The following is a 27331-nucleotide window of genomic DNA, read 5'->3' as shown; positions in this document are numbered from 1 at the left end:
TGTATGAACTTATAAGATTGGTCTGACATCCTTCATCTAAGGAATGAAAGAAAGATCAGAGAGAGAAGGGTTAACAGTTAATTCTGTGATTTACCACCATATTAAAGGTAATTACCTCAATCTTTTCAAATGCCTCATCACCCACAGTCCTCTAAGTGATTTCTTTCAAAAGAAGTGGTTCTTTTAAAGGATGTCACTGTGGTATAGTGTAGAAAGAGAACTGGATCTAGAGTCAGGTCTGGTTTGAATCCTGTCTCTGCTACTTACAAGCAGTGTGCTTCCCCTTTCTGGACCTGTTTCCTCAGTTGGAAAATAAAGGGACTGAAGCAGATGGTCTCTGAGGGTCCCTTTAACTCTAGATCTTATGATCTCTCTGGGACTTGGTAATGCTTGTGTCTGATACGGGTGCTTCAATTACAGTTTCAATTGCAGCTGAGCCACAAGCGCAGGCTTTTTGCCAAAGTTGGGGTGCAGTAGTTACATCCTTTACCATGAGACATTCCAGTAGGAAATGGAGAGGTCTCCATACCTAACTGCACATATTTTCCCTCAAAACTCTTAATTTTATCTTTTTTTAAATTAAATTTTATTTTTCTAATTACATGCATGCATTTCCCCCCTCCCTTCTATCCCTACTCCCACTCGTGGAGGCAGGAAAAGAGGAAACAACAAAACTATTGTAACCAAACATTCATAGTCAAACAAAGCAAATTCCCCATATTGGCTATGTCTAAAAATGTGTCTCATTCTGCTTATTTAGACCCCCTGTCAGGAGGGTAGAGAGCATTCTTTATCATTAGAACTCTAAAATCATGGTTGATCACTGAATTGGCCAAATTCTTAAGGTCTTTCAAAGTTGTTTCGTTTTGTTTTTTAAACAATGTTATAGATAAATTATTTTCCCTTGTTTTGCTCACTTCACTCTGCATCAATTCATGTCGTCTTAGGTTTTTATGAAACTGTTTCCCATCATCATTTCGTACTTGATAATAACTTTCATATAATAGTAACTTATCCAGGCATTTCTGAATTGGTGGGGAACCCCCTTAATTCCTAGTTATTTGCCACATCACAAAAAGCAGCTATAATTATTGTTTTTACACAAGGACTTTTCACTTTTGATCTCTTGGGGGGGTAGAGGCCTACTAGTGACACCATTAGGTCAAAGGTTATGCACAGTTTAGTGACTTTTGGAGCATAGTTCCAATTGCTTTCCAAATGGTTGAACTAGTTCAAGAGCTTCACCAACAAGTGCATCAATATCATGTGCTTGTTTCCCCATAGCCACGTCTGCCACTGGTCTTTTTTTTTTAGTGAGGCAATTGGGGTTAAGTGACTTGCCCAGGGTCACACACTAGTAAGTGTCAAGCGTCTGAGGTCCGGATTTGAACTCAGGTACTCCTGACTCCAGGGCCGGTGCTCTATCCACTGTGCCACCTAGCTGCCCCCTGCTCATATTCTTTTACCATTTATAAATTGGAAATGGCTCTTATTTTTATATATGTTGAATCAGGGTCTCTATATATCTTGAAATACGTTTTTTGTTGTTTTTTTTTTGGTGAGGCAGTTGGGGTTAAGTGACTTGCCCAGGGTCACACAGCTAGAACGTGTCAAGTGTCTGAGGCTGGTTTGAACTCAGGTCCTCCTGAATCCAGGGCCAGTGCTTTATTCCACTGTGCTGATCTAGCTGCCCCTGTAAATAAGATTTTAATCTGCGGAAAAATTGTCAAGAAAGATTTTCCCCATTTGACTGTTTTTCTTCTAATCTCAGCTGCATTGGATTTATTTATCAAAAAAAATGTTATATAATTAAAACTGTCTATTTTTATCTTCTGTGGTTTCTCTCTATTCCTTCTTTGGTTATGAACTCTTTCCTTATCCAAAAGGTGATTTTTCCTTGGTGGTCTAATTTGCAAAATATATTCTAGTTGAAAGGTATGCTCTTCTACATGTGTACTCAGTCACATGTATATCTCTCATGTATGATCCAACTGTGTGTCCACTCTTCCACTGATTAGGTATATAGTTTTTGGAGAATACAGTCTCAAAGTTATGAGGAAAATTTTCCACTGTTAATTTTCTTACTGTGTTATTTCATGAAATGTATTTGCCTTTACCAATTGTGTCCCCTCACGACTAGTAAAAAAATAAATGCATTAGGTTTACAGTGGGGGCTTATGTGCTATGGTTTTGACATAAGGACAGAAGCCATAGAAAATAACTTGAACCTATGGTAACTTTTCCTGAGAATCCCACATATAAAGGGGGGACGATCTCCAGGTGCTAATATAAAATAACAACATATTCCATGAGGAGTCATTAGTATGTCACAACATCAGGAGCTGTTTAATCCTTAACCAGTTCTCCTGACTTCCTTTTTTGGAGAGTTCTGGATTTTGCTCTTGATCCAAGTGTGGTACTTGCTTTGCTGCCCTTCACCTATACCTGGATCCTGTCACTTGATAAAAAATGTCTGATTTTTGGTTCTATCATACTCAGCTGATTAGCTACAAAGAAAGGGCTGGGTTTCCGGGCTCCTGAATCATACCTACCAAGCACCCATATTTTTGTTTCTGACTTTTACATCTCATTGAAATCCTGAATTACAGTCCCCTAACATGTTGACTTACTACAAGCCTTATCTTCCTCCGCCTCAAGGTCCTGTTTACCTGGTAGAACTGGCACCAACTGACTCAGAAGTAAAATCTTGGTATATGCATCTCATAGTGATTTTAATGGTTTATCTTATCTACTAATTTGGTATATCTACAAATATGATGAACACCAGCAGATAGTAAGTCCTTGTGCAGAGGGGCTAAGAATAACGTTTCAGACCATCTAGTAAAAAATTAAACTAATTGTAAGTTTTTCAACTATGATCTTTGCTTAATGGCCAACAATTGGCATACTTCTGGATGATTGAAACACATCAACATTGCCTTCTCATGATAGAGCAAAATCAAATGATCCCTCTACCCCCCAAATGCTGCTAAATGGAAGAGAAACGTCAAAGAGGCAAACAATAGAGCTAGGGGAGGGGAGTTTGTTTCACTATTCACTCAAAGACAAGGAGAAAGAGGGATTCCAGGGGACAGAAGGGTCTCCTATTTTGCATTGCTCATGAGGAACATGAGCAAAAAAGAAATCCCCAGTCATGATATAATTGTAACATCTGCTAAAGAGGCTGAGAGAAATTGATGGATTCTATGAATAAAATTTTTAATCCTCCAAGACCAAGTCAGTATATATGCTGAAACTCAGCAACTTTACTTAGAATAATAATCCAAATGATGAAGGCAAAAGTTGGAAAATATGGGTTGTTTTTGAGAAATATAATAGGTCTAATGTTAGAGCAACTCAGAAACCTCAAGTATCAGTAATACCTTATTCCAAAAGGGAGTCAAAAGGTGCAATGCATAAGAAAATAATGAAAACATCACAAAAAATGAAATTGATTATATATACAAACAAATGGTGAATCACATGAGCATCATTGGCATATATATATATATATATATATAGATATATATATATATATATATAATATATTATATAATATATATATATATTATATAAAGATCATTGATAATTTCGAATAAAGGTAAAAATCAACATCACATTAGAAAGGCCAATTAGAAAAATATACTTTTGGACAACCACACATTTATCAGCCTCACCTATTCAATGAAGAAAAATGGAAAAAGGCAAACGATATATAGATTTGATGAATAATTTTTTCCTGCAAAAGTTTATCAGATGTAAAAACAGGTGCCACAATGAAGAGTTCGAAAGAGTTCGAAAAGAAGCCTATAAACCGCTAGAGCCGGAAAACACTTGACTTTCTTACAAAATGGAAAGAGATGAGGCCAAGGATAATATTGATTTAGAATAACAGGAAAATGTATGTTCATCAACGGTGTTTGCCACTGTGATGGAGGATGATTAAACAAAGCACAAAGAGGAATTCCCTATAGATGCTGAGTAATTCAGATGTGCTATTTGTGGATGTCTTTGTGCTGATCGTATCAAGCCCTAGGACATTATAAAGGCCATTCAATGAGATCCATGGATATACACAGAGAGTTGTCGTAACCATCCATACAAGAAAATCTAAATGAATGACAATGCCAATTGCCTAGACTATGCAGTTGGGTGGTTCGTATGTATGATATATAGGCATTACAGATGAACACTGCCTTGACTTATAATTAAATAAGAGAAAAGATTAGACTGGATTACACTTGAGAAACTGCGTGCTATTTTAAAAGAAGACAAGTAGCCAAGTCCAGCTGTTCTGTGGTACAAAGTCCTATCTTTAACTACAAATGTTCTCCCAGTGATGCTTCACAGTTGCAAATACTGGAAGACCACATGATCTGAGGGAATCAATCTTGTGGTGATAAAAGAATAAAGAACTTGCAAACCTTAAAGGAATATTATAAATGTCAGTTGTTGTTTGTTTTGTGTTGTTAGCCTACAGTTACCAGGCTTCCAAGTTTAGTGATAACTTCATTCCCTGAAGTTCTGGCTGAGCTCAAGCAATGTTTATAGGGATGTGCTGGATAAATGTTTAACAACTGGGGCTCTTAGGGAAAAAAAATACATGCACTAACACTTGTTAAGTTTATTCACATTAGTAACATTTTCTTAAATTTAAACAATCAAGAAAAGCAACAAATCAAGCCCTGATTTGTAGCAGTTGCCAAAAATGCTCACAATGTAAATTTAACAATGGTTCCTCCCAATCTAGTTAGAACTGGCTCCCGCCCACCGCCACATAAAAGGATACCATCAAGAAAGTTGTTCTATATGATCATATATAAGGTTTGGGGTTACTTGTGTGGAAAGAACAAGGAAGAGATAGCATAAGTATTCATTTGGTAAAATGTAAAAAGGTTTAAGGAGAGGGCCTGTAGCATATTAGGGGGACCCTTTGTGGAATATCTATGGAATAACATCAACAAGAATTGCACAGAATGAGAAGGCATGAAATGGTGGTAATCTGCAATGATACAGGGATTACTTATATCGACTAGATTATAAATCCATTAAAGTATCATGAATTAAATATAACCAAATGGCAAAGGGCACAGGGGAAAGGGCAAAACTATTTTTTCTCGACTGAAAAAATAAAAAGGGATTGGACTAGATGATCTCTAAGATCCTTTCAATCCCCAACATATTTTCCTTCAAATTCTAACATTCTCTGTTCTATAACTTCTTCCAACAAGCTTGAGATATCTATGATTGATGATGACTGAAATTTTAGAGTTAGCAAGAACCATTTCATTCTAACCATATCTGAGAGAGAATTTCCCCTACCACAAAAACAGATATGTAGTCATCCAAGTTTTTGCTCGAACGACCTCCATGAGAGGACCCACTCTCTGCCATGGGAGCCCATTCCAGTTTGGGATAGTTCTAATTGTTAGGAAGGGTTTTTCTCACACAAAGCCTAAATGTGTTTTCTTTGTAGACATCCTGCCATCTGATAATCAAGCAGAAAAAATCCAAGCCATACTCCATGTGACATCTCTAAATACTTTGTCACCTTCTCTTCTCTATGCGGAACCTCCCCCAGTCCTTCAGATTCCTAAGTGTCATGAGAGTCAAGTGGCAGTTGACTTCCTTTGATGCTACCCAGCTTGTCAATGTACTTCCTAAAATTTGGTGACCAGAACAGAACACAGTACTCCAGAATAGGGTGTGACCATGGCATAAGACAACAGAACCCATTAATTCCTTATTCAAGCACATTATGCCTCTCAATATAGCCTGAGCTTTTGTTTTAGCTATCATGCTGTGATATGAATGGATGGATGAAAAAGATTTATTAAGCTCTTACTATGTGCAAAGCACTATGCTAAGTGATAAGAGATAGAAATTGAAAAGCAATATATCCCTGTTCTCAAGCTCACATCCTGAAGGAGAGAGGTCATATATACTGGAGAAGGTTTCAGCAGGTCAAATATGAAAGTTCCAGTGGTTCCTAGAATAAGGGGCAAGAGCAGATGTAATGAATCTTCTTTAATGTCATTTCCATTGATAAAGCTGTATCTAATTTCTGGTGTGAACCATTTGACAGTAACAAGAACTTTGGTAGTAAGAACTTTTCTTTTCCTCGAGTAGCTGTGGTTGCTGAGGAGGCAAAGGCCACAGCACCTGCATGGGTAGGCTGCCAGGTCTTATTTCCATGGGGTTGCTTTCCTATTGGCTATTGTGGTGGGGTGGACAACCTGGAGGCAAGACTGGTAGTCTGAGGGACATCTGCTGTTCCTGTGGCTCTTGAGCTTATCTTCCTATTTATGGTTGTTGGTCATCAGTTTGTTTGGTGGTAGTTACTTCCCTTCCCCACAGAATATTTTCCATCATGAATATTGTGAGGTTGGGGCTGGAGAGGCTGGAAGCAGGACCAGTGGTCTGGGAGAGTAAGGAAGGAAAACTGCTATTCCTGGGTCTCTTGGCTCAGAGTCCTGACTGTTTCTACATGTTCTGAGGAAGGTTGTAGTTAAGGTGGATGATGGGTAATGTCCATCATGATACGCCAAATGTACTATGTCATCTCCTGTCTCTTTTTCCAGGATGCGTTGATGCTCTAGCCAGGGCTGATTTGGCCAGTCCTACAAATGGCAATTAGTCAGCAGTTGTGTTGGCAGTGGCATGAATGGTGGGTCCCCTTTGCCTTATGGGTTGATAATACTTATAGGGACCAGGATTGGAAGAAGCAGGGTCAGTGTCCTCATGGAAGGAAGAGTGCTCCTATTCCCAGGGTATATATTTATTTATGTCTTAATTTTGTACTCTGAGTCCATTGTCTCTCTGACAAGATGATAGCATGTTTCATTATTAGTCCTCTGGATATTGTGGCTAGTCATTGCATTGGTCAGAATTCTTATACCTTTCAAAGTTGTTTGTTTTGTGTGTGTAAAATATTGTTGTTGTATACATTGTTCTTTTGGTTCTGTGACTTCATTCTGTATCAGTTCATACAGGTCTTCCTAGCCTTCTCTGAAACCATCACCTTCATAATTTCTTTTTTTTTTTAAACTTTTTAATTTTTTGGTGAAGCAATTGGGGTTAAGTGACTTGCCTAGGGTTACACAGCTAATAAGTGTTAAGTGTCTGAGGTCCGGATTTGAACTCAGGTCCTCCTGACTCCAGGGCTGGTGCTCTATCCACTGGTGCCACCTAGCTGCCCCCATAATTTCTTTTTTTTTTTTTTTTTTTTTTTAAATAAGCTTATGTTTATTTTATTTTTTTATTTATTTTTTTGGCAGGGCCAATGGGGGCCAAGCGACTGCCCAGGGTTACACAGCCAGCAAGTGTCAAGTGTCTGAGGTCGGATCTGAACTCAGGAACTCCTGAATCCAGGGCCGGTGCTTTATCCACTGCGCCACCTAGCTGCCCCCATAATTTCTTTACAACACAATAATATTCCATCCCATTCATATTCCTTAAGTTCTTTAGTTATACTTCAAATGATGGGTACTCCTTTAGTTTCTAGTTCTTTGCCACACAAAAAAGCTATAAATATTTTTGTATATATGTGTGATTTTCCTTCTTCTTTGATCTCTTTGCAGTATAGGGCCTTGCAGTGATATCACTGGAGTCAAAGGGTAAGTTTAATCATTTTGGGGCATAGTTTCAAATTGCTTTCTAGAAGGGGCTAGACCAACAGTACATTAATAGCTCCACTAATAGTACAATTAATATACCACAGCCCCACCAATATGTCATTTTTTGGTCAACTTTGCCAATTCGTATGATGTATGGAGGCAGAAACTTCAGAGTTGTTTTAATTTGCATTTCCTATTATTAGTGATTTGGAGTATTTTTTTTCATATGGATATAGATAGTTTGGATTTCTTTCTCTGAAAACTTCTGTGCCTATTCTTTGACAATTTATCAATTGATGAGTTTACCCACACCTTTCCACCCTATCCATGAGATAGACATGAGAGTTTTTATCATAATGCTTTGCTGAAATCTAGGTAAACTATATCTATGGGCATTCTACAAGTTTGAAAGCTCTGTCAAAAATAGAATAAGATTGGTCCTGGTAATGAATCTGTTCTTGATGAAATCAGTGTTAGCTCGTTAGGATCACTTGCTCTTTTTTGTTTCATGTTCATTAACTATACCTTTAATGATAATTTCTAGAATTTTGTCAGAGATACAATTCAAGCCTACTGACTAGAGTTTGCAGACTCCTTTTGCTTCCCATTGGCTTTTGAAAACTGTGACATTTGCCTTCTAGTTTCCATGTTCTTCCTCCTCCTTAGTCTCCAAAATCTTTCAAGATCACTGACAGTAGTTCAAGCAACCACATGTTTCAGTTCTTTCAGTATCTGGGATACAGTTTACCCAGGCCAGATGACCTGAATTCTCAGGCTGTCTCCTTACCTATTTGGGGTATTAACTTCCCTATTAGCTATATTTGTTTTGTCCTCTTCCATCCAAAGATCATTTCCTCCTTGACAGAGAAAACAGAGACAAAATGGAAATTGAGGAGTTCTTCTATTTGCTATCCTATTTGCCCTAAGTAGTGGTCCTAATCCTTTTATTGATCTTCCCCCTTTTCCCAATGTATCTTCAAAAAAAGCTTTCAAAAATAAACCCCTCAAACTGTTGTTGTTGTGCCAGCCTCAGCTTATCCTAAGCTTTCGCAATCCTTGACACTATTCTTGTATCACCATGCTATACTTTAGTTTTTATACTGTAGACCTTCTTTTGCTTCTATTTTCTCCAAGTTTCTTTTAAAAAATTAAGTTGACTGTGAATTAAAGTGCAATCACATATATCTCTTTGAACAATTGCCTTTTCTTTCACTGGAATTTTTTTTTGGTGTGGTGTGTGTGGTTTCAGAATTTCATTCTGGGAATGTCTCATCCTCTCTGGGCTGACTAGCCTGATAGCATTTTAGTCAAGAGGATCCACTGTTTGAAATCTCCTCTCCCCAAAATCAAAAGGGGTGCACATATACTTCCTTTAGTACTTCCTCCCAAAGCTCTCGTGACTCCTACTACAGAAACCAGTTTCCTCCCTGTTTGGGAACAGAGTTCAGAATAGAATTTCCCCTCGTTTGTTCTTCTTTATCTTGAGGGATGAATGATCATTAAGGTGAGTCAAGAAATTGCTGTTCCACTTTGGCAGAGAGAGAGAAGGGAGCTCCAGTAAGTCTGGATAATTGAAATTCCCCATCATCTTGTAACATACCTCTGTGTCAGAGTTGTGATCAGTTTCCCTGATTTCCTTGTTTATTGCCTCTTTCTGTCCATCTATAGACACTTAAAATAAGATCAGGGTAAGGATACCCCCCCCAAAAAAAAAACCCAACAACAACAACTCCTCTAACTTTATAATATTGTCTACTACTGGCTTCCATGTTATTAGCTCAATAAGTGTTGCCTTCACTAATGGCCTATTCTGATAACTTATCATGAAATGGGTGGTGACCCTAGGGTTCTTGAAAGCTATCTAGTGAAGCATAATTTCTGGGGAGGGTCCCTATCAAAATTGGGTAATGCTTTGAATATAGGCCAAGTGAGGAGACTGTATGCCTATTATCTGACAACTAGCCCAGTTAAGTTAAAAAAGATTCATTACTAGGTTGGTTCCTAAATCTTTAAGTATTTTTAGGCCATGACAACCCTTGAAGACAGCTACTAAGGTTTATAAAAGTACTAGAATACATTTTTGTACAGAAACTGATAAAATTACTGATTCTTGAAGATATTAAACTAAATAAATGAAAGGTTAACTAAAGCAGTTCTCATGTTGTACAAAAACTCAGAGGAAATGAAGCAGGTGAGAGAGTTCAGTTAGATCTAAGACCAGCAGCAGTCTACTGGGATTTCAGACTAGATGCAAGCTGACAAGAGTGTCACACAGATCCAAACCAAGGTCAGGAACTTTCAGAATTCATACCAGAAGGGCATTGATCAGAGACCACTTTGGGAGTACTTAAAGCTTACAGATCCACAATCTGAGCTGTAGTGTAGCCAGTACTAGAAAAGGTAGCAAAAAAGGGAAGTGGTATTATAGGGAGCCCTGTCTCAATGAGAGGCAGATGAAGGAAGGAGAAAAAATAGGTTTAAGATAAAGGGAAGTTATGAGCAGGCATCCCAGAGGATGCAGTGGAAGAGGGAGGGCAGATCTGGAGTGGAACTTTGTGGGGTGTGGGTTGAGGTGGATAAACATGAGGAATTGGTTAGTCAAAGATGGGAAACAGGGTTTGTACATAGGCCACCAGTGATTCAAAAATCACTGGGATGGGGGTAAGTATAAGAGGATGAGAGTATATTAAGCATTGAGCAATAAGTATAGGCAGAGTATAATAGCTGAAGTTTGCTGAGTGAGGCCCAAGAATATATTGTTTTGACCTTCTCTTTTGAAGTTCAACCTCATGATAGATAGTGATAAGAGACCTGTGAGATTTCTAGGAGTCACAAGAAGATATGGAAAGTTTGGTGAGAGGTAGGGGTTCCTTACCTTATCCTAGAGAAGACTCTGGTGGGTGTGGTGGTGGAAGGGGAGCCTATATTCAACTTTCTAACAATTAGATATTTCCATAAAATGGTTACCTTAGGAAGTGATGAATTCCTATTACTAGAAGTCACTGACTGAATTATTATTGAGGGGATTTGATGCTCTAGGCATGGATTAGACTGAGATCTCTCCATATCTAAAATTCATGAAATTCTAACCATCCTTCCTGGCTAACCCTCTCTATAGTATTTTCCCCAACTGCATTTTTCATTGAATTCATTCAATACATTACCGTTTACCTCAGGAAGCAGAATAACAAGCTTTATACCCTCGACCTTGTAACCATCAATCTAAGACAAAGAATTTTAGAGAATCCTAGGTCTAGTCAAGCTGGAATGGACCATTAGAATATAGAAATGCTTGGGGCTTAGAAGGACATTAGAACATAAAATGTAGAGCTGGAAGAACTTTATGACTAAAAACGTTAGAGCTGAAAAGTCTTTAAAATACAGAATGTTAGAAACATGAATGTAGACTGTTAGTTATACTCACATATAATTCCTAAGTACCAGAAAGAGAAGGGTAATTTCTTCACAGGCCAAAATGAAATCAAGATGGAACAGAGGAATTTTGGTTTAGAAAGAAAGGTTAATTAGAGACAGTTTATCTGCTCTTTCGGCCCACCTTGTTGACTCATGTAAATTAGAGGTGTTCAGACTATGTGACACACTCAAGTCACATTGCTTTCTAAATTGCAGTAGTTTGAGTGTGCCCCTTGTTTATTCTGGGATCATTTCAATAATCAAACTTATGACCTGGTTTGATCATGTTGTTTATTCAGGTGGCCCACTCTTGGAAATAGCCAGTAGTCCGTAGAAATAAGGCTTCTCTCTGCCCCAAAATGCATTGTTTATAGAATGAGTTTGTGAGTGCAGGGCAAGAAAGGAATCTTAGGGAAAATAGAAGGTGGTAAGAATCAAGCAATTCTATTTTAGGGTAGACTGAAAGTCCAGAGGAGTTACTGGTATAGGATAAAGTGAATCAAGTTTAATGAATAGGTAGCAGAAAAACAAAGACCCACATTTAGTGGTTTGCAAGACACTTACATTTCTATAGTGTCCTATAATATTGCAACCAAAATATCCCTTGGTTATTTCTATTCCAGATCATTGAACCATAAAATTAAAGGACAATTGGAGACACCGAATGTAAAGAATATGAGTGTTATAACATAAAATGGTAGGACTTGAAGGAACTAATAGAATCACTCTGCCTTTCTAGCCTTTCTCCCCTTCTTGCCATGTACTCTTTGTGTCAACTGTACTGTATTACTTTTTGGCCTTGAACATCCCCAATGCTTTGCTGCCTCCATTCTTTTGATTATATTGTTTTTGCTACTGGACTACCATCTCTCTTTCTCCACCAGTTGAATTCTTACTGTCCCTTAAAGCCCAACTCAAATATTGGTTCCTTTGTAAAGGCTTCTTGACCCACCACTCTCCCACAACTTCCCTGGACCTAACAAACTACTTTGTTTTGTACTTCTACAATGAAGTTTTCAGGTGATTCATGTGTGTTATAGTTTTATTTACTTTGTTTTTTGCTACTAATTTGCATGAATGTGAGGATGTCTTATTTAAATTTTGTTTAACCTTCAAGTAATGTGCATATTAAGTATAGTTGCTTAACAAATGGGTGATTTAATGAATAGAATTTATGAGTCATAAGAAATCTCAGAACATTAGGAATATTATGGGGCCACTATATTCTAGAGGATACCAAAACTGAGATGCTAACTAACATCATAATCCATGATGTATCCATAAAGAAGTAGAAATGATAGAATTAATAAGAAAACAAAGATGGGAAAAGCAACTGGACCAGACCAAATCAACACACAGGGAGTCTATTCTAGAGGTTATGCAAGTTTAGGATATGGGTAAGAAACTGATTCTGAAGATATATGACATTACTGAGCAACTGGGAAAAATTACAAACATTACTAATGCCTCAAAAATGTAACAGAAAGAACATAAATAATGAAGATTCATTGGAGATCACCAAGATGGTGGAGTAGTGAATCTCTGCATTCTTTGACTACTACAACTCAACTCCCAGAGGTAGGGCTGCAGCTCTTTCCCTCTCCTGGACTCAGCAATCCCCCCCACCCCCACCCTGGGAACAAGAGGCTCAGTATTGTTTTTCCAAAACCCAAACCCCTGAGGAGGAGGGGATCTGATACTCTAACTCCCAGGTGTGAGATGTAGGGCCTCATAGTGATCACTCAGATTTGTAATTCCTAGAGGAGAGGATCTGATACTTGACCTCTAGTCAGGGATACACCATTTAGGATGGTCACTCCAGTCCCCAGAGGGGATCTGAGACTTATACCTCAGGTGTATCTGCCTATCTAGGAGAGGGGAATCTCAGATTATGGGGAAGAACAGGTATCAGTGATATTGCTGCAGTACCAAATGGCATAGCATATAAATAATTAAAGGAAAAACTAAATTAGTTATAGAGATAATTAGACTAAACTATAATAACAGAGCATTTCAGTATGCCCTTCTCAGAACTGAACAAGTCTAATACAAAATAAACAAGAAAAAAAGGTAAAGACCTGAACAGAATTTTAGAGAAGTTAGATATGATAGAGCTCTGGTAATAAATAGAAGGAATATACATATTTCTGAGCTGTCATAGGACTTTTATAAGGCATAAAAACCTCACAAAAGTGATGCAGAGAAAGAGTAATATTCAACACATCCTTTATGTGTTTACACATGTAATAATAGTTAATGAATAAATATTTTCAGTATTTATCTGCAAACAAATGTAATAAATAAAATTATATTCAATAATGGTCCAATGGAAAAAAAAGTAAAAGTTAACTGGAGATTAAATATTTAAATTCATTCTAAAGAACTTATGGGTCAAAGAGAAAATCATAGAATTGACAAATAATTTCATTAAAGATGACAACAATGATACAACATACAACAATTTTAGGATGTAGCCCAAGCAGTTCTGAGGCAAAGACTTATAATTCTAAACACTTTATTGCAGACAAAAAAGAAAGATCAAAGAATTGGACCTGCAACTAAAAAATCTAGAAAACCAAGAAACTTTTAAAAACCCCAAGTGAATGTCAAACTATAGATATTATAAAGATATGAACATAATAGAAATAAAAAATGAATTGACAAATAAAATCAGATTTTAAAAAATCAATACAAAATTCAACACTACTAGTGAATTTGGATAAAAATCAAATTATCAGTATCAAAAATGAAAAAAAGAAATCACAACAAATGAAGAAATAAAGGATATAATTAGAAATGGATTTAGGAGCAGCTAGGTGGCACAGTGGATAGAGCACTGGCCCTGGATTCAGGAGGACCTGAGTCCAAATCTGGCCTCAGACACTTAACACTTACTAGCTGTGTGACCCTAGGCAAGTCACTTAACCTCAATTGCCTCACCAAAAAAAAAAAGCTATTGAAAGAAATGGATTTTGCCCAATTATATACTAATAAAATTGACAACTTAAATAAATAGCAAAAATTCAAAGAATAATTAATTCTATATTACACAAAATTGTTTGCAAAAATTGAAATATAAGGGAACCTACTAAATTCCCTCTATGACACAAATATGGTTTTGATTGCTAAACCAGGGAAATTTAGAGAGAGAATGAAAATTATAGACCAACATCCCTAATGAACATTGATATAAAAATTTTAAATAAAATATTAGCAAAGAAGCTATAGCAACATATCACAATGACTATATATTATGATTAGGTTGGAATTAGTAATGTAGGGTTGACTTAATATAAGAAAAATTACAAACATAAATGACCATGTTCATAACAAGAACTATAAAAATATAATTATATCAACATATGCAGAAAAAACTTTTGAGAAATAAAACACTAATTTCTGTTCAAAATACTAGAAAATTTAGGAAGAAATCTTCTCCTTTTCATGACAATAGTTTTATCTAAAACCAAGAACCAGCATTATATGTAATGCAGATAAACTGGATAATCAGAGGTTAAGCGAGGGAAATGCTGCCTATAGCAATACAACGGAGAAAAGAAATCAAGGAAATAAGAATAGGCAAAGAAAACAAAGCTATCACTTTTTGCAAATGATATGATGGGGTGCTTAGAAAACCCTAGATAGTCAATTCAAAATTAATTGAAATAATAACTTCAGCTTAATTGCTGGACATAAAATAAATCCATAGAAATTATCAGGCATTTCTGAATATTAGCAATAAAACCCCAGTAGCAGAGATAGAAGGAGAAATTCCATATAAAAAAGTGAAGAATGTTAAAAGAAATTACCTAGGAGTTTACCTATCAAAAATGTGCACAGTAACTATATTGAATAAAATGACAAAATATTGTTTTTTAGAAACTGTCTACCTAAATAATTAGGAAAATATTAATTGCTCATGGGCAGGCCAAATCGATATGATTTTTAAAAAGACAATAATATCTAAGTTAATTTACTTATTCAGTGCCATTTCAATCAAACTACAAAAGGAGATACTTTCTTAGAACTAGAAAAAAAAGACTCATCTGGAGAAGGCAAGTCATTATCTCACAGGAAATAAGATCATTAATCTCAGAGGAAAATAATGAAAAAAAAAAGTGGGAAGGAAGTGGGAAGGGAAGGACTTTAGAATCATCATTTATCAAACCATAATACAAAGCAGTAACTACCTAAACAATTTGGTACTGGTTAAAAAATAGAGGATCAGTGGAACAGATTAGGTACATAACATGTAGAAGCAAACATAGCAGCTTAGCCCTCAGGTACTAATGTAAGAATTTGACAGGAAAAACTGAATATTGGAAAGCCTAGGAATTAAGGTTTAGATCAATGCCTCATGCCATATGCCAAAACATGTTCCAAATGAATATAAAAGTTTACACCATAAAAAACAAACTAGGAGGACAAGGAAGAAATTACCTTTTGGATCTATGGATAAGGCAGAGTTCATGATCAAACAAGGAGATAGAGAGGATCACACAAGAACAAATGTAGAAGTTGGGTTATATTCTATCTTCTTAAACTAATGAGTCATAACTCCATGGCGGGGGGTGCAAAAAATTTAGCAACAGTAAAAAGTTATGTATGCCTATTTTATACATCTATATGCCCAGGGTCACTTAAAAATTTTTCAGGTGAAAAGGGGGTCATGAGAGTAAAAAAGTTTAAGAAGCCCTGTATATAATACTAAATTTTCTTTTGGTTTTTTTTTTATTGCACAAACAATTCCAAAGCAGTTAAGATTAGAAAAGAAAAGAGTAAAATGGGAAAGAATCTTTGTGGCAAGGAAAATAGCTTATACTGTAATACGAAATATTGTAAAAATGAACAATTTTTGAAAGACTTAAGAACTCTGATCAATACAACGATCAACCATTACTCCAGAGGGAGGACAGATGATGAAAAATGCTACCTACCACATGACAGACAGAGATGGATTAAAAAGTAGATTGTATTGCTTGACTATGCTTATATTGTTACAAGAGCTTTTGTCTTTATTTTCTTTTTTTCTAGTGTTATGTGTGTGTAATGGGGGGAGGTGAGAGAAAAGAAAAAGGACAATTGCTTGATAATTAATAATCATAGAAATAATTCATGATTCACATGTCTATCTTTTCATCTTATAAAACCTTATCTATTATCAAAGGTATCCTTGATGAAAATATAAAACAACAGTATAACCAAACAATAAATACAAAGCAGTCTTTTATAAATTATATTAGACACAGAATACATCTTGACAGTTACACAATTAGTCTTAAAAATGTAGAAAACACAAAAATCCCACTATAAATGTTATCTGTTGACTATTAAAAAGTAATGAATTATCACCCAACTTTAAAGGCTCACTACATGCTTATATTAATATCATAAGATTGATGAAACAAGCAGATAAACTGATATTCTTCATTATTACATCAAGAAGGCTCATGAACAAGCAGATGTATGCTCACCATAGATGTTACCACCCTAAAGGATGTCTAAGAAATGAAGGAAAGAAGCATGGCATTTATTAAGTACCAACTATATGCCAGGTACTGTGCTAAGCTCCTAATCAATTTTTTTCATTTGATCTTCACACTAACCTTGTGAAGAAGGTGCTATTATTATTCCCTATTTATAAGTTAAGGAAACTGAGGCAAAAGACTAAGTGACTTGCCTAGAAGTCACAAAGCTAGTAAGTGTCAGAGGTTGGAGTTAGATTATTCCTGACTCTAAGCCCAGCCTTCTACATGCACTATACCACCAAATTGCCTCTGTCCAGCACATACTGCAAATAGAAGAGATTTCCTGTAGCTTTGAGGTCCTCCAGATACTCTTACTTGTAGATTATATTATGTTGCTTTTCTCAAACCATATAGCATTTCCGAGGTTCCTAAATGACTTCTAAAGTCATTGAAAAGGAATTTGGCTTGATTCGATGAAGACTATGATCTAGATTATGAAATGCAGTAGTATGGGCAGCTCATAGAGCTACTCTATTGGTACCTATATCTTTGCAAACAATGAGCTGGGCAGGAAAATTGAACAGGAATAAGACAAATTAATTTAACAGATTTTATTTGGAAAATTTCACAGTGCTTTCAATTACACCAAACTTCTCTCTGAAACAAAATTCAACTTTTTAACACCAGTATTATCTTGATGAAGCTATATAGCTATAAATCATAAAATGGTAGACTCTCTGAGGGAATCTAATTCATGAAGATGTAATAAATGTTTGTTAAGAGCCTACTACAGGGAGAAGCAAGGCATTTCTTGTTCCTATGATACAAAAAGGACAAAATTATAACAGTGCTTGCCCTTAAGGAACATACATCTTACTAGTGGGGACACAAGATATACAAGAGTAAATAAATATAAAATGGTGTAAAACTAACATGCAGAGAAGAAGAGTGCTGCTATGTGGGGAGACCAGGGAGACTGACTCAGCAAGTACTTGACTTGTGCCTTGGAGGGAGCAGGAGCAATTAAGCAACAGGAGTGACAAGGGATTGCAGTTCACATAGGGATATCCACTTGTGCAAGAGAGGCATTGAGGTCAAGATGGTAAGTTCTGATTAGGGAAGAAGTGGTACAAGTCTAGAAAGGCTACTGCAATCATCCACAAGGTTATGATGGACAGATGGCTTATTACTTTCTTATTTTTTAATTAATAAGAGTATTTTATTTTTTTTCCCGTTACATGTAAAGATGGTTCTCAACTTTGTTTATACAAGCTTTCCAATTTCAGATTTTTCTCCCTCCCTCCCCTCCCTCCCCCCTCCCCTAGACAGCTAGGTAATCTGATATAGGTTTATATATATATATTATATATATATATATATAATATATATAAATAGTATATATATATATATATATTATAGTAGTTACACACACACACACATAATAAACATTAAACATATTTCTGCATTAGTCATGTTATAAGAGAAAAAATCAGAGCAATGATGAAAAACCTCACAATAGAAAAACATCAGCACCAAAACCAAAAGGAAATAGTATGATTCATTCAGCAATCTACCCACAGTTCTTTTTTCTTTTTTCCTGGATTTGGAGATCCTCTTCTATCACGATTTCCTTGAACTCTTCTGTACCATTGCATTGGTGAGAAGAATATAGTCCATCACAGTAGATCAACACTCAATGTTGATGATACTCTGTACAATGTTCTTCTGGTTCTGCTGCATGCTCACTCATCACAGCCCACGCAAGACCCTCCAGGTTTCTCTGAACTCCTCCTGCTCATTATTTCTTACAGCACAATAGTAATTCCATTGTATTCATATACCACAACTTGTCAGCCATTCCCCAATTGATGGGCATCCCCTCAAACTTCCAATTCCTGCCAACCCTGCATATAAGAGCAGCTATAGAATATTTTGTACATGTGGGGTCCCTTTCCCTTTCCATGATTTCTTTGGGGAAAAAGACCCAAAAATGGGTATTGCTAGGTCAAAGGGGTATGCACAGCTTTATCGCCCTTTGGGCATAATTCCAAATTGATCTCCAGAATGGCTGGATCATGTTCACAGCTCCACCAACATGCAGTAGTGTTCCAATTTTTCCACAGGCTTCTCCAACATTTATTATTTTCCTTTTTGTCATTTAGCCAATCTTATAGGTGTCAGGTGGTACCTCAGAGTTGTTTTAATTGCATCTCTCTAATCATTAGAGATTTAGAGCATTTTTTCATATGGGAATAGAGATAGCTTTGGTTTCTTCATCAGAAAACTGCCTGTTCATATCCTTTGACCATTCTCAATTGGGGAATGACTTGGATTGCTTATAACTTTGTATTTAGCTCCCTATATATTTTAGAAATGAGGCCTTTATCAGAAGTACTGGTCATAAAAATTGTTTCCCAGCTTTCTGCCTCCCTTCTAATTTTGATGCATTGTTTCTGTTTGTACAAAAATTTTTTAGTTTAATGTAATGCAAGAATCATCCATTTACATTTTATAATATACTCTAGTCTCTTGTTTGGTCCATAAACTGTTTTCCTTTCAAAGATCTGATAGGTATACTATTCCTTTTCTCTCTCTAATTACCTATGGTAATCACCTCTTATGTCTAATCGTGTATCCATTTTGACCTTATTTTAGTATAAGGGTGTAAGATGTTGGTCTATGCCTAATTTATGCCATACTATCTTCCAGTTTTCCCAGCAGTTTTTGTCAAATACTGAGTTCCTATCCAGAATCTGGGGTCTTTGGGTTTATCAAACACTACAGTTACTAGTGTCATTTACTACTGCATTTCCTGTGCCTAGCTTATTCCATTGATCCTCCACTCTATTTCTTAGCCAGTACCAGATAATTTTGATTGACTGGCCGCTTATAGTAAAGCTCCAGGTCTGGTACCACTAAACCCAGCCTCCTATGAATTTTTTCATTAGTTTCCCTGGATAGTCTTGATTTTTTGTTTTTCCAGATGAATTTTGTTAGATTTTTTTCTAGCTCTATAAAATAATTTTTTAGGTAGTCTGATTGGTATGCATTGAATAAGGTAAATTAATTTAGGTAGTATTGTCATTTTTACTATATTAGCTCTGCCTATCCATGAGCAATTGATATCTTTCCAATTATTTAGATCTGATTTGATTCGTGGGAAGAGTGTTTGGTAGTTGTGTTCATAGAGGTTCCTGGGTTTGGCTTGGCAAGTAGACATCCCAGTATTTTATAATTATCTACTGTTACTTTAATGGGATTTCTCCTTGACTATCTCTTGCTGCTGGACTTTGTTGGTCATGTATAGAATGCTGATGATTTATGTGGTTTATTTTAGATCCTGCTACTTTGCTAAAGTTGTTAATTGGTTTCCAGTTAATTTTGAGTTGATTCTCTAGATTCTTTAAGTATACCATCATATCACCTGCAAAGAGTGATAGTTTTGTTTCCTCCTCTAATTCCTTTAATTCCTTTTCTTCTCTGATTGCTAAAGCTAACATTTCTAGTACAATATTGAATAACAGAGGTGATATGGACATCCCTGTTTCACCCCTGATCTTATTGGGAAGGCCTCTAATTTACTCTCCATTGCATATAATACTTGCTGATGGATTTAGGTAGATACTGTTTATTATTTTAAGGAAAGCTCCACACAATTCCTAAACTCTCTAGTGTTTTATTAGGAATGGGTGTTGTATTTTGTTCAAAAGCTTTCTCTGCATCTATTGAGATAATCATATGATTTTGGTTTGTTTTCTTATTGATGTGGTTGATTATGTTAATATGCCTAATGTTTTACTAATGTTGAACCGCCCCTGCATTCCTGGTATAAATCCCACCTGGTCATAGTGTATTATCCTGGTGATCACTTGCTGTAATCTCCTTGCTAATATCTTATTTAAGATTTTAGCATCAATATTCATTAGGGAAATTGGTCTATAAGTTTCTTTCTTTGTTTTTACTTTGCCTGGTTTTGGTATCACCGCCATATTTGTGTCATAAAAACGAATTTGTTAGAACCCTTCTTACCTATTTTTCCAAATAATTTGTATAATATTGGAATTAATTGTTCTTTAAATGTTTGGTAAATTCATCCATAAACCCATCTGGCCCCTGGGGATTTTTTCTTAGGGGAGTTCATTAATGGCTTGTTCAATTTCTTTTTCTAATATGGGTTATTAAGGATTTTATTTCCTCTTCAGTTATCCTGGGCAGTTTGCATTTTTGTAAATATTCATCATTTCATTTAGATTGTCAATTTATTGGCATACAGTTGGGCAAAATAATTCCTAATTAGTGATTTAATTTCCACTTCATTGGTGTTAACATCACCCTTTTCATTTTGATACTGGGTAATTTGGTTTTCTTCTTTCTGTTTTTAAACCAAATTAAGCAATATTTATCTATTTTATTGGTTTTTTCATAAAACCAGCTCTTAGTTTTATTGATTAATTCTATAGTTTTTTTTGCTTTCAATCTTATTAATTTTTCCTTTAATTTTCAAAAATCTCTAGTTTAGTATCTAATTGGGTGATTTCTAATTTGTTCTTTTTCTAGCTTTTTAAGTTGCATGCCCAATTCATTAATCTCCTCTTTCTCTTTTTTATTCATGTAAGCATTTAGAGCTATACATTTTCCCCTAAGCACTGCTTTGGCTGCATCCCATAGATTTTGGTATGTTGTCTCATTATTGTCATTCTCTTGGATATAGTTTATTGATTGTTTCTATGATTTCTTGTTTGGCCGCATTCATTCTCTAGAATGATATTATTTAAGTTTCCAATTGATTTTCATTCTACTTTTCCCTGACTCTTTCTTACATGTAATTTTTTATTGCATCATGATCTGAGAAGGGATGCATTACTATTTCGGGCCTTTCTACATTTGACTAATGATTTTTTGTGCCCTAATACATGGTCAATTTTTGAAAATGGGCCATGTACCTGCTGAGAAAAAAGGTATATTCCTTTCTATCCCCATTCAATTTTCTCCAGACATCTATCATATCTAACTTTTCTAGTATTCTATTCACCTCTTTCACTTCCTTTCTTATTTATTTTTTGGCTAGATTATCTAATTCTGAGAGGGGGAGGATTCAGATCCCCCCCTAGGATAGTATTACTGTCTAATTCCTCTTGTAACTCATTTAACTTCTCCTCTAAGAACTTGGATGCTATACCACTTGGCACATACAATTTAATATTGATATTACTTCATTATCTATAGTACCTTTAAGCAAGATGTAATTTCCTTCCTTATCTCTTTTAATGAGATCTATTTTTTGCCTGCCTTGTCTGAGATAAGGATTGCTACCCCTGTTTTTTGTTACTTTAGCTGAAGCATAATATATTCTGCTTCCAGCCTTTTACCTTTACTCTGTGTGTATCTCTCTGCTTCAAATGTGTTTCTTGTAAACAGCATATTGTAGGATTCTGGTTTTTAATCCACTCTGCGATTCGCTTCCATTTATACAGAGTTCATCCATTCACATTCACAGTTATTATTACTGACTGTCTATTCTCTCTCCATTCCTATTTAACCCGCTTTGTACTTTTCCCACTTCTTTCACCCTATTCTTCCTCACCCGACGTTTTACTTCTTACCCCTGCCTCCCCCAATCTGCCCTCCCTTTTTATCACCTCCCTCTCTTTCTTTACCCTTTTCTCTCTTGCTTTTGTCCTCCCTTCTATCAGTCCCCTCCTTTCCCTTCCCCTTTGCTTCCTAAAGAATGAGCTAAGTTTCTTTATCAATGAATGTAGATGTTATTCCCTCTTTAGATCAATCTAATGAGAGTAGGGTTGAAACAATGTTCACCCCTCCTTTCTTCCCTCTATTGTAATAGGTTTTTTTTTTTTACCTCTTTCATATGTATATAATTCATCCCATTCCACCTCCCTTTCCTCTCCTCCCCATAGACCCCCTTTTAAACCCCTTAATTTTTTTTGTATCATCACATCAAAGACAATTTATATTTATACCCTCTGTGTAAACTCCTTCTCTCTGCCCAAATACATGTACAATTCTTAAGAGTATGAGTATTATCTTCCCATGTAGGTATATAAACAGTTTAACCTAATTGGGTAACCTTTTTTTTTTTTCCCCTCTGTTTACCTTTTTAAACTTCTCTTGAGTCTTGTATGTTAAGACTGAATTTTCTATTCAGTTCCGGTCTTTTCACCAGGAAAGATTGAAAGTCCCCAATGTCATTAAATGTCCATCTTTTCCCCTGAAAGAGAACGAACATTTTTTGCTGGGTAATAGATTCTTGGCTGCAATCCAAGCTACTTTGCCTTCCGGAATATCATATTCCAAGCCTTGCGGTCCTTTAATGTTGAAGCTGCCAGGTCCTGAGCAATCCTGACTGTGGCTCCATGATATTTAAATTGCTTCTTTCTGGCTGCTTGGAGTATTTTCTCCTTCACCTGATAATTCTGGAATTTGGCTACAATATTCCTTGGAGTTTTCCGTTTGGGGTCTCTTTCAGGAGGTGATTGTTGGATTCTTTCAATGATGATTTTATATCTGATTCTATGATATCAGGGCAGGTCTCCTTAATAATTTCCTGGAATATGGTGTCTAGATTCTTTTTCTGGTCATGCTTTCAGGCAGTCCAATGATTCTCAAATTGTCTCTCCTCAATCTGTTTCCAGATCAGTTGTCTTTCCAATGAGGTATTTCACATTTTCTTCTATTTTTTCATTCTTTTGATTCTGCTTGACTGATTCCCGGTGTCTCATGCATTCCTTATCTTCCAACTGTCCAATTTTAATTTAAGGCATTGTTTTCTTCAGTGAGATTATGCACCTTTTTTTTCCATTGGCCAGTGAATTTTTAAGGCAGTGTTTTCTTCAATGAGATTATGCACCTTTTCTTCCATTGGCCAGATGAATTTTTTAAGGCATTGTTTTCTTCAATGAGATTATGCACCTTTTTTTCCATTTAGCCAATGAATTTTTAAGCATTGTTTTCTCAGTGAAATTATGCACTTTTTTTCCATTTGGCCAGTCAATCTTTGTGCTTCCTTTTCCAAGCTGCTGATTCCTTTTTTTCATAGTTTTTCTTGTTTTCCTTTCATTTTTCTCCCCATTTTTTCTTCTACCTCTCTCAATTGATTTTTAAAATCCTTTTTGAACTCTTCCAGGAAGGCTTTTTGTTCTTGAGACCAATTCACTTTCCCTCATGAGGCTTCATATGTAGGCAATTTGAGGTATTGTCTTCATCTGAGTTTGTGTTGGCTTCTTCCCTATTGATACAGAAGCTCTCAATGGAGAGGGCTCTTTTTTGCTTCTTACTCATTATTGCAGCTTATTTATTTATTTTTAAGTTGAGGTCTGCGCTGGGGCACCAGGGTCCCTTGTTTTGGGCCTCTTGTGCAGGGTAAAGGTGCTGTGTGACCTGCTTTTTAGCTCTGAGGCCTTTATAGTGTGTGTAGTTCACCCCCCTGCACTTCCTGTCTGAGTGCGCTCGGCCAGGCGCCTGATCCTGTCTGTCACATTCGTGGCCCTACAGCTGGCAGCCTGCCCTCCCGGCCAGTGCAGGTAGGTTTTTCCACTGTCCTTCTTAGGCACCAGATTTTTGAGCCAGGTTCCAGGGGCCTCAGTTGTTCGGCTGTGGCCCACAGCTCCTGCTGACTTGCCCCGACCCCCTCGGCGCTGGGCTGCTGCCCTTGAGCTGGCCTCCCTTTTGCCGAGTCAGACCGACCTTTTCCTGAAGTCTTCTAAATTATCTCTGATTGGAAGACTGTGTCTCTCCTGTCTCTTTGCAGTTCTGTAGTTTCAGAATCCGTCCAGAGGTGCTTGATTTAATGTTCTTTTTGAGGGAACAGAAGGAGAGCTCAGGCAGCTTGCTGCTTCCTCTCCGCCATCTTGGCTTATTTACTTTCAAAGAATTATACAGAAGAAACAGCATAAACTATGTCACCAAAGATATGTATAGCTGGAAAGAATGTGTGGTAGTTGTGTAGTAAGGTGAGTGAGGAAAAACAAGTGGCAGCCCATGTGCTACAATAGTTTCCATGCCAGGTCAGGAAAGCTAAAGGAAGGCCCGCAATGTGGAATTCCCGTGAGGTAGGGAGAATACTTTACAAAAGCTCACAGCGAACATGGAGTGGATGGAGTGTGCTCTGTATAATGGAAGGAATGTTCACATTGACAAGATCACAGATTTATTTCATATTAAAGTATTTCCTTAGCTTCTTTCAGCAGGAACATTCTAATAAATGTTCGTTGAACCTGATGGCCACACATCGTGGATTAGTAATAATTTTTTTTTTCTGGATCAGTAGTAAGAACATGATATTCTTTTTTTAAAAAAGTTTTAATTAATTAATTAAAGTTTTCAAACCTTTGTTTAGATAAGATTTCCAATTTCAAATTTTCTCCCTCTCTCCCCTCCCTCCGCCCTTCCACTAGACAGCAGGTAATCTGATATATAACATTAAACATATTTCTGCATTAGTCATGTTATACAAGAAGAATCAGAGCAAGAAGGAAAAACCCTCAAAAAGAAAAACAACAGCACCAAACCAAAGAGATAGTAAGGTCCAATCAGCATCCATATTCCAGTTTCTTTCTTTCTTTTTTTTTCTGGATTTGGAGAGCCTTTTCATCATGAGTCCTTGGAACTTTCTTGTACCATTCGATTGGTGAGAAGAATCTAGTTCCTATAACAGTTGATCAACACACAATGTTGATGATACTGTGCACATGTTCTTCTGTTCTGCTCATCTCACTCATCATCAGCCCATGCAAGAGCCTCCGTTTTTTCTGAACTCCTGCTCATCGTTTCTTACAGCACAATAGTATTCCATTACATTCACATACCACAACTTGTCCAGCCATTCCCCAATTGATGGACAAACCCTCAATTTCCAATTCCTTGCCACCACAAAAAGAGCAGCTATAATATTTTTGTACATGTTGGTCCTTTTCCTTTTTCCATGATCTCTTTGGGGAAAAGACACAAAAGTGGTATTGCTGGGTCAAAGGGTATGTACGCTTTATAGCCCTTTGGGCATATTTCCAAATTGCTCTCCAGAATGGTTGGATAAGTTTACAGCTCCACCAACAATGCATTAGAGAACACGGATATTCTTTATGTTACAACTGTGGTCATGCAGTACAGGTTGTGTAGATTTATGATGAATGAGATAGGATAGTACTTACATAATCATTTTTTGGTGTTTTTGGCCTGCAATGATCTTCCTATCCTTTGCCACAAACACGCATTTATGGATAGATAGGAAGAAGAAATGACACACCTGCATTTCTCAGGAACCGCTCTTGTAGTCTCTGATCACTCTTGCTTCTGGTCATAGAAGCCATCTCCACAGTCATAACAAAACCTTCAGGAATTTTTCGAGGTGGGTCTATGTTGGTGAGCTGAGAAATACCTGCAGCAGATACACCGCATGATTAATTCACCGAAAGAACTAAATCACACAGCCATATTTACAATACACAGTATATCTGTTTATAGACCCCCTTCAGCTCTAGTAGTCTGTGTTCTATGTTTAAGATCCTTCCAACTATAACATTCCATATTCTAAGGTCTCTTTTGGTTCAGATATTCTATTACTCTTATAATTATTGGGAGGAAGCTGCTAAAAGAAGAGGAAGCATATTCATTGTAGAGGAAGATGTACCAATGATCTCTTACAAATCTAATGCCATTTTTTAAAATTTGTGCTACATTTGCACACTGTGGATCACCATCTCCTCAATACTTATTTCTTTTGTGAAATGAATACCTTGATTTGCTTGAGCCCCCCAGTTATCCGTAACCAGAGCAACTGTATGAGGACTGGCTTCATTGCTAACACACCAACAATCCTTTTCATGACCTAGAGTAAATCTAGCAAAGCAGGGAATCAGAACCCTGACTGTGGAACTTATCTTTAGCTATTCCTTAACTTTGGAATAATCCTGTTTCTTTTTTAAAGAGATCTCCTTATCAAGACATCTCCTAATCAAGCCTTGAACTGAACTCCCTCCTTATCAAAGGCCACACCCTCCCACCCCTGAATTCCTCACACATATAAGGAGGCCCACCTTCCTCTAATGTCTTACCTACCTTTGTCAAACCCTTGCAATCTATTACATGGTATCCATTCAGCATAGCTGGATAGTAACCCATGCAGCATGTTAAATTTTCTTTTCTTCCTGTGTTAATAAGATCTTCCTTTCATTTTAAAGGCATTGTCTTTCTCTGGCTTTCTTCCCTTTTAGGAAGGAAGAAGGGGATTGTAATCTTGAGAATTGGCCTTAGCATTCTCCAGTCTTGTTTGCTCTCTTGTGTTCTTCTCTTAGCTCTCTCAGTCTCCTTTGCTGGTTCTCCATCTATATTATGTACACTAACACTCCCTAGCTCTATCCCAGTCTTATCTTCCTTTTCACTATATACTGTCTTACTTGATAATTTTTTGTCAACTCTCAAGGTTAATCATTATCTCTATGCAGATGATTCCAAGTTCATTTAACTCATTTCTCTCCCAAGCATCAGTCCTCCATCATTAACTTCCTGACTTAGACATCTTGGATAGGATGGTCCATAGGTATCTCAGATCAATATATCCAAAATAGACCTCATTCAGCTTTTTCCCTCAAATCCTTCCCCTGTTCTGAACTTCCCTATTACTGTAGAGGGCATCTCCAACCTCCCAGTTACTCAGATTGCTACTACAGAATTGCATCCTCAACTCCTCGCTCTTATCCCACATATGAATCCGTTGCCCAATTTTGTCATTTTTACCTTCACAACATCTCTCATATATTCATCTCTTCTCATCACTCTCACAGCCGCTACTTTCTTGCTGTTTATCATTTAAAAGTTTTT

At 36.6% G+C, this 27331-nt stretch overlaps 1 protein-coding gene across 1 annotated transcript in view; it reads right to left on the bottom strand.

Moving 5' to 3' along the window:
• Positions 1 to 27331, bottom strand: part of MORN5 (MORN repeat containing 5) — a 62620-nt gene that overhangs the window by 28515 nt on the left and 6774 nt on the right. The window contains 4 exon segments of the mRNA XM_043979980.1: positions 25758 to 25778; positions 25781 to 25810; positions 25813 to 25837; positions 25840 to 25905. Coding sequence (XP_043835915.1) covers positions 25758 to 25778; positions 25781 to 25810; positions 25813 to 25837; positions 25840 to 25905 — 142 coding nt within the window.

The sequence above is a fragment of the Dromiciops gliroides genome, chromosome 2 (genome assembly GCF_019393635.1).
Source record: "Dromiciops gliroides isolate mDroGli1 chromosome 2, mDroGli1.pri, whole genome shotgun sequence".
In the NCBI taxonomy this organism is placed as follows: Eukaryota; Metazoa; Chordata; class Mammalia; order Microbiotheria; family Microbiotheriidae; genus Dromiciops; species Dromiciops gliroides.
This window is presented reverse-complemented; position numbering and strand designations above follow the sequence as displayed.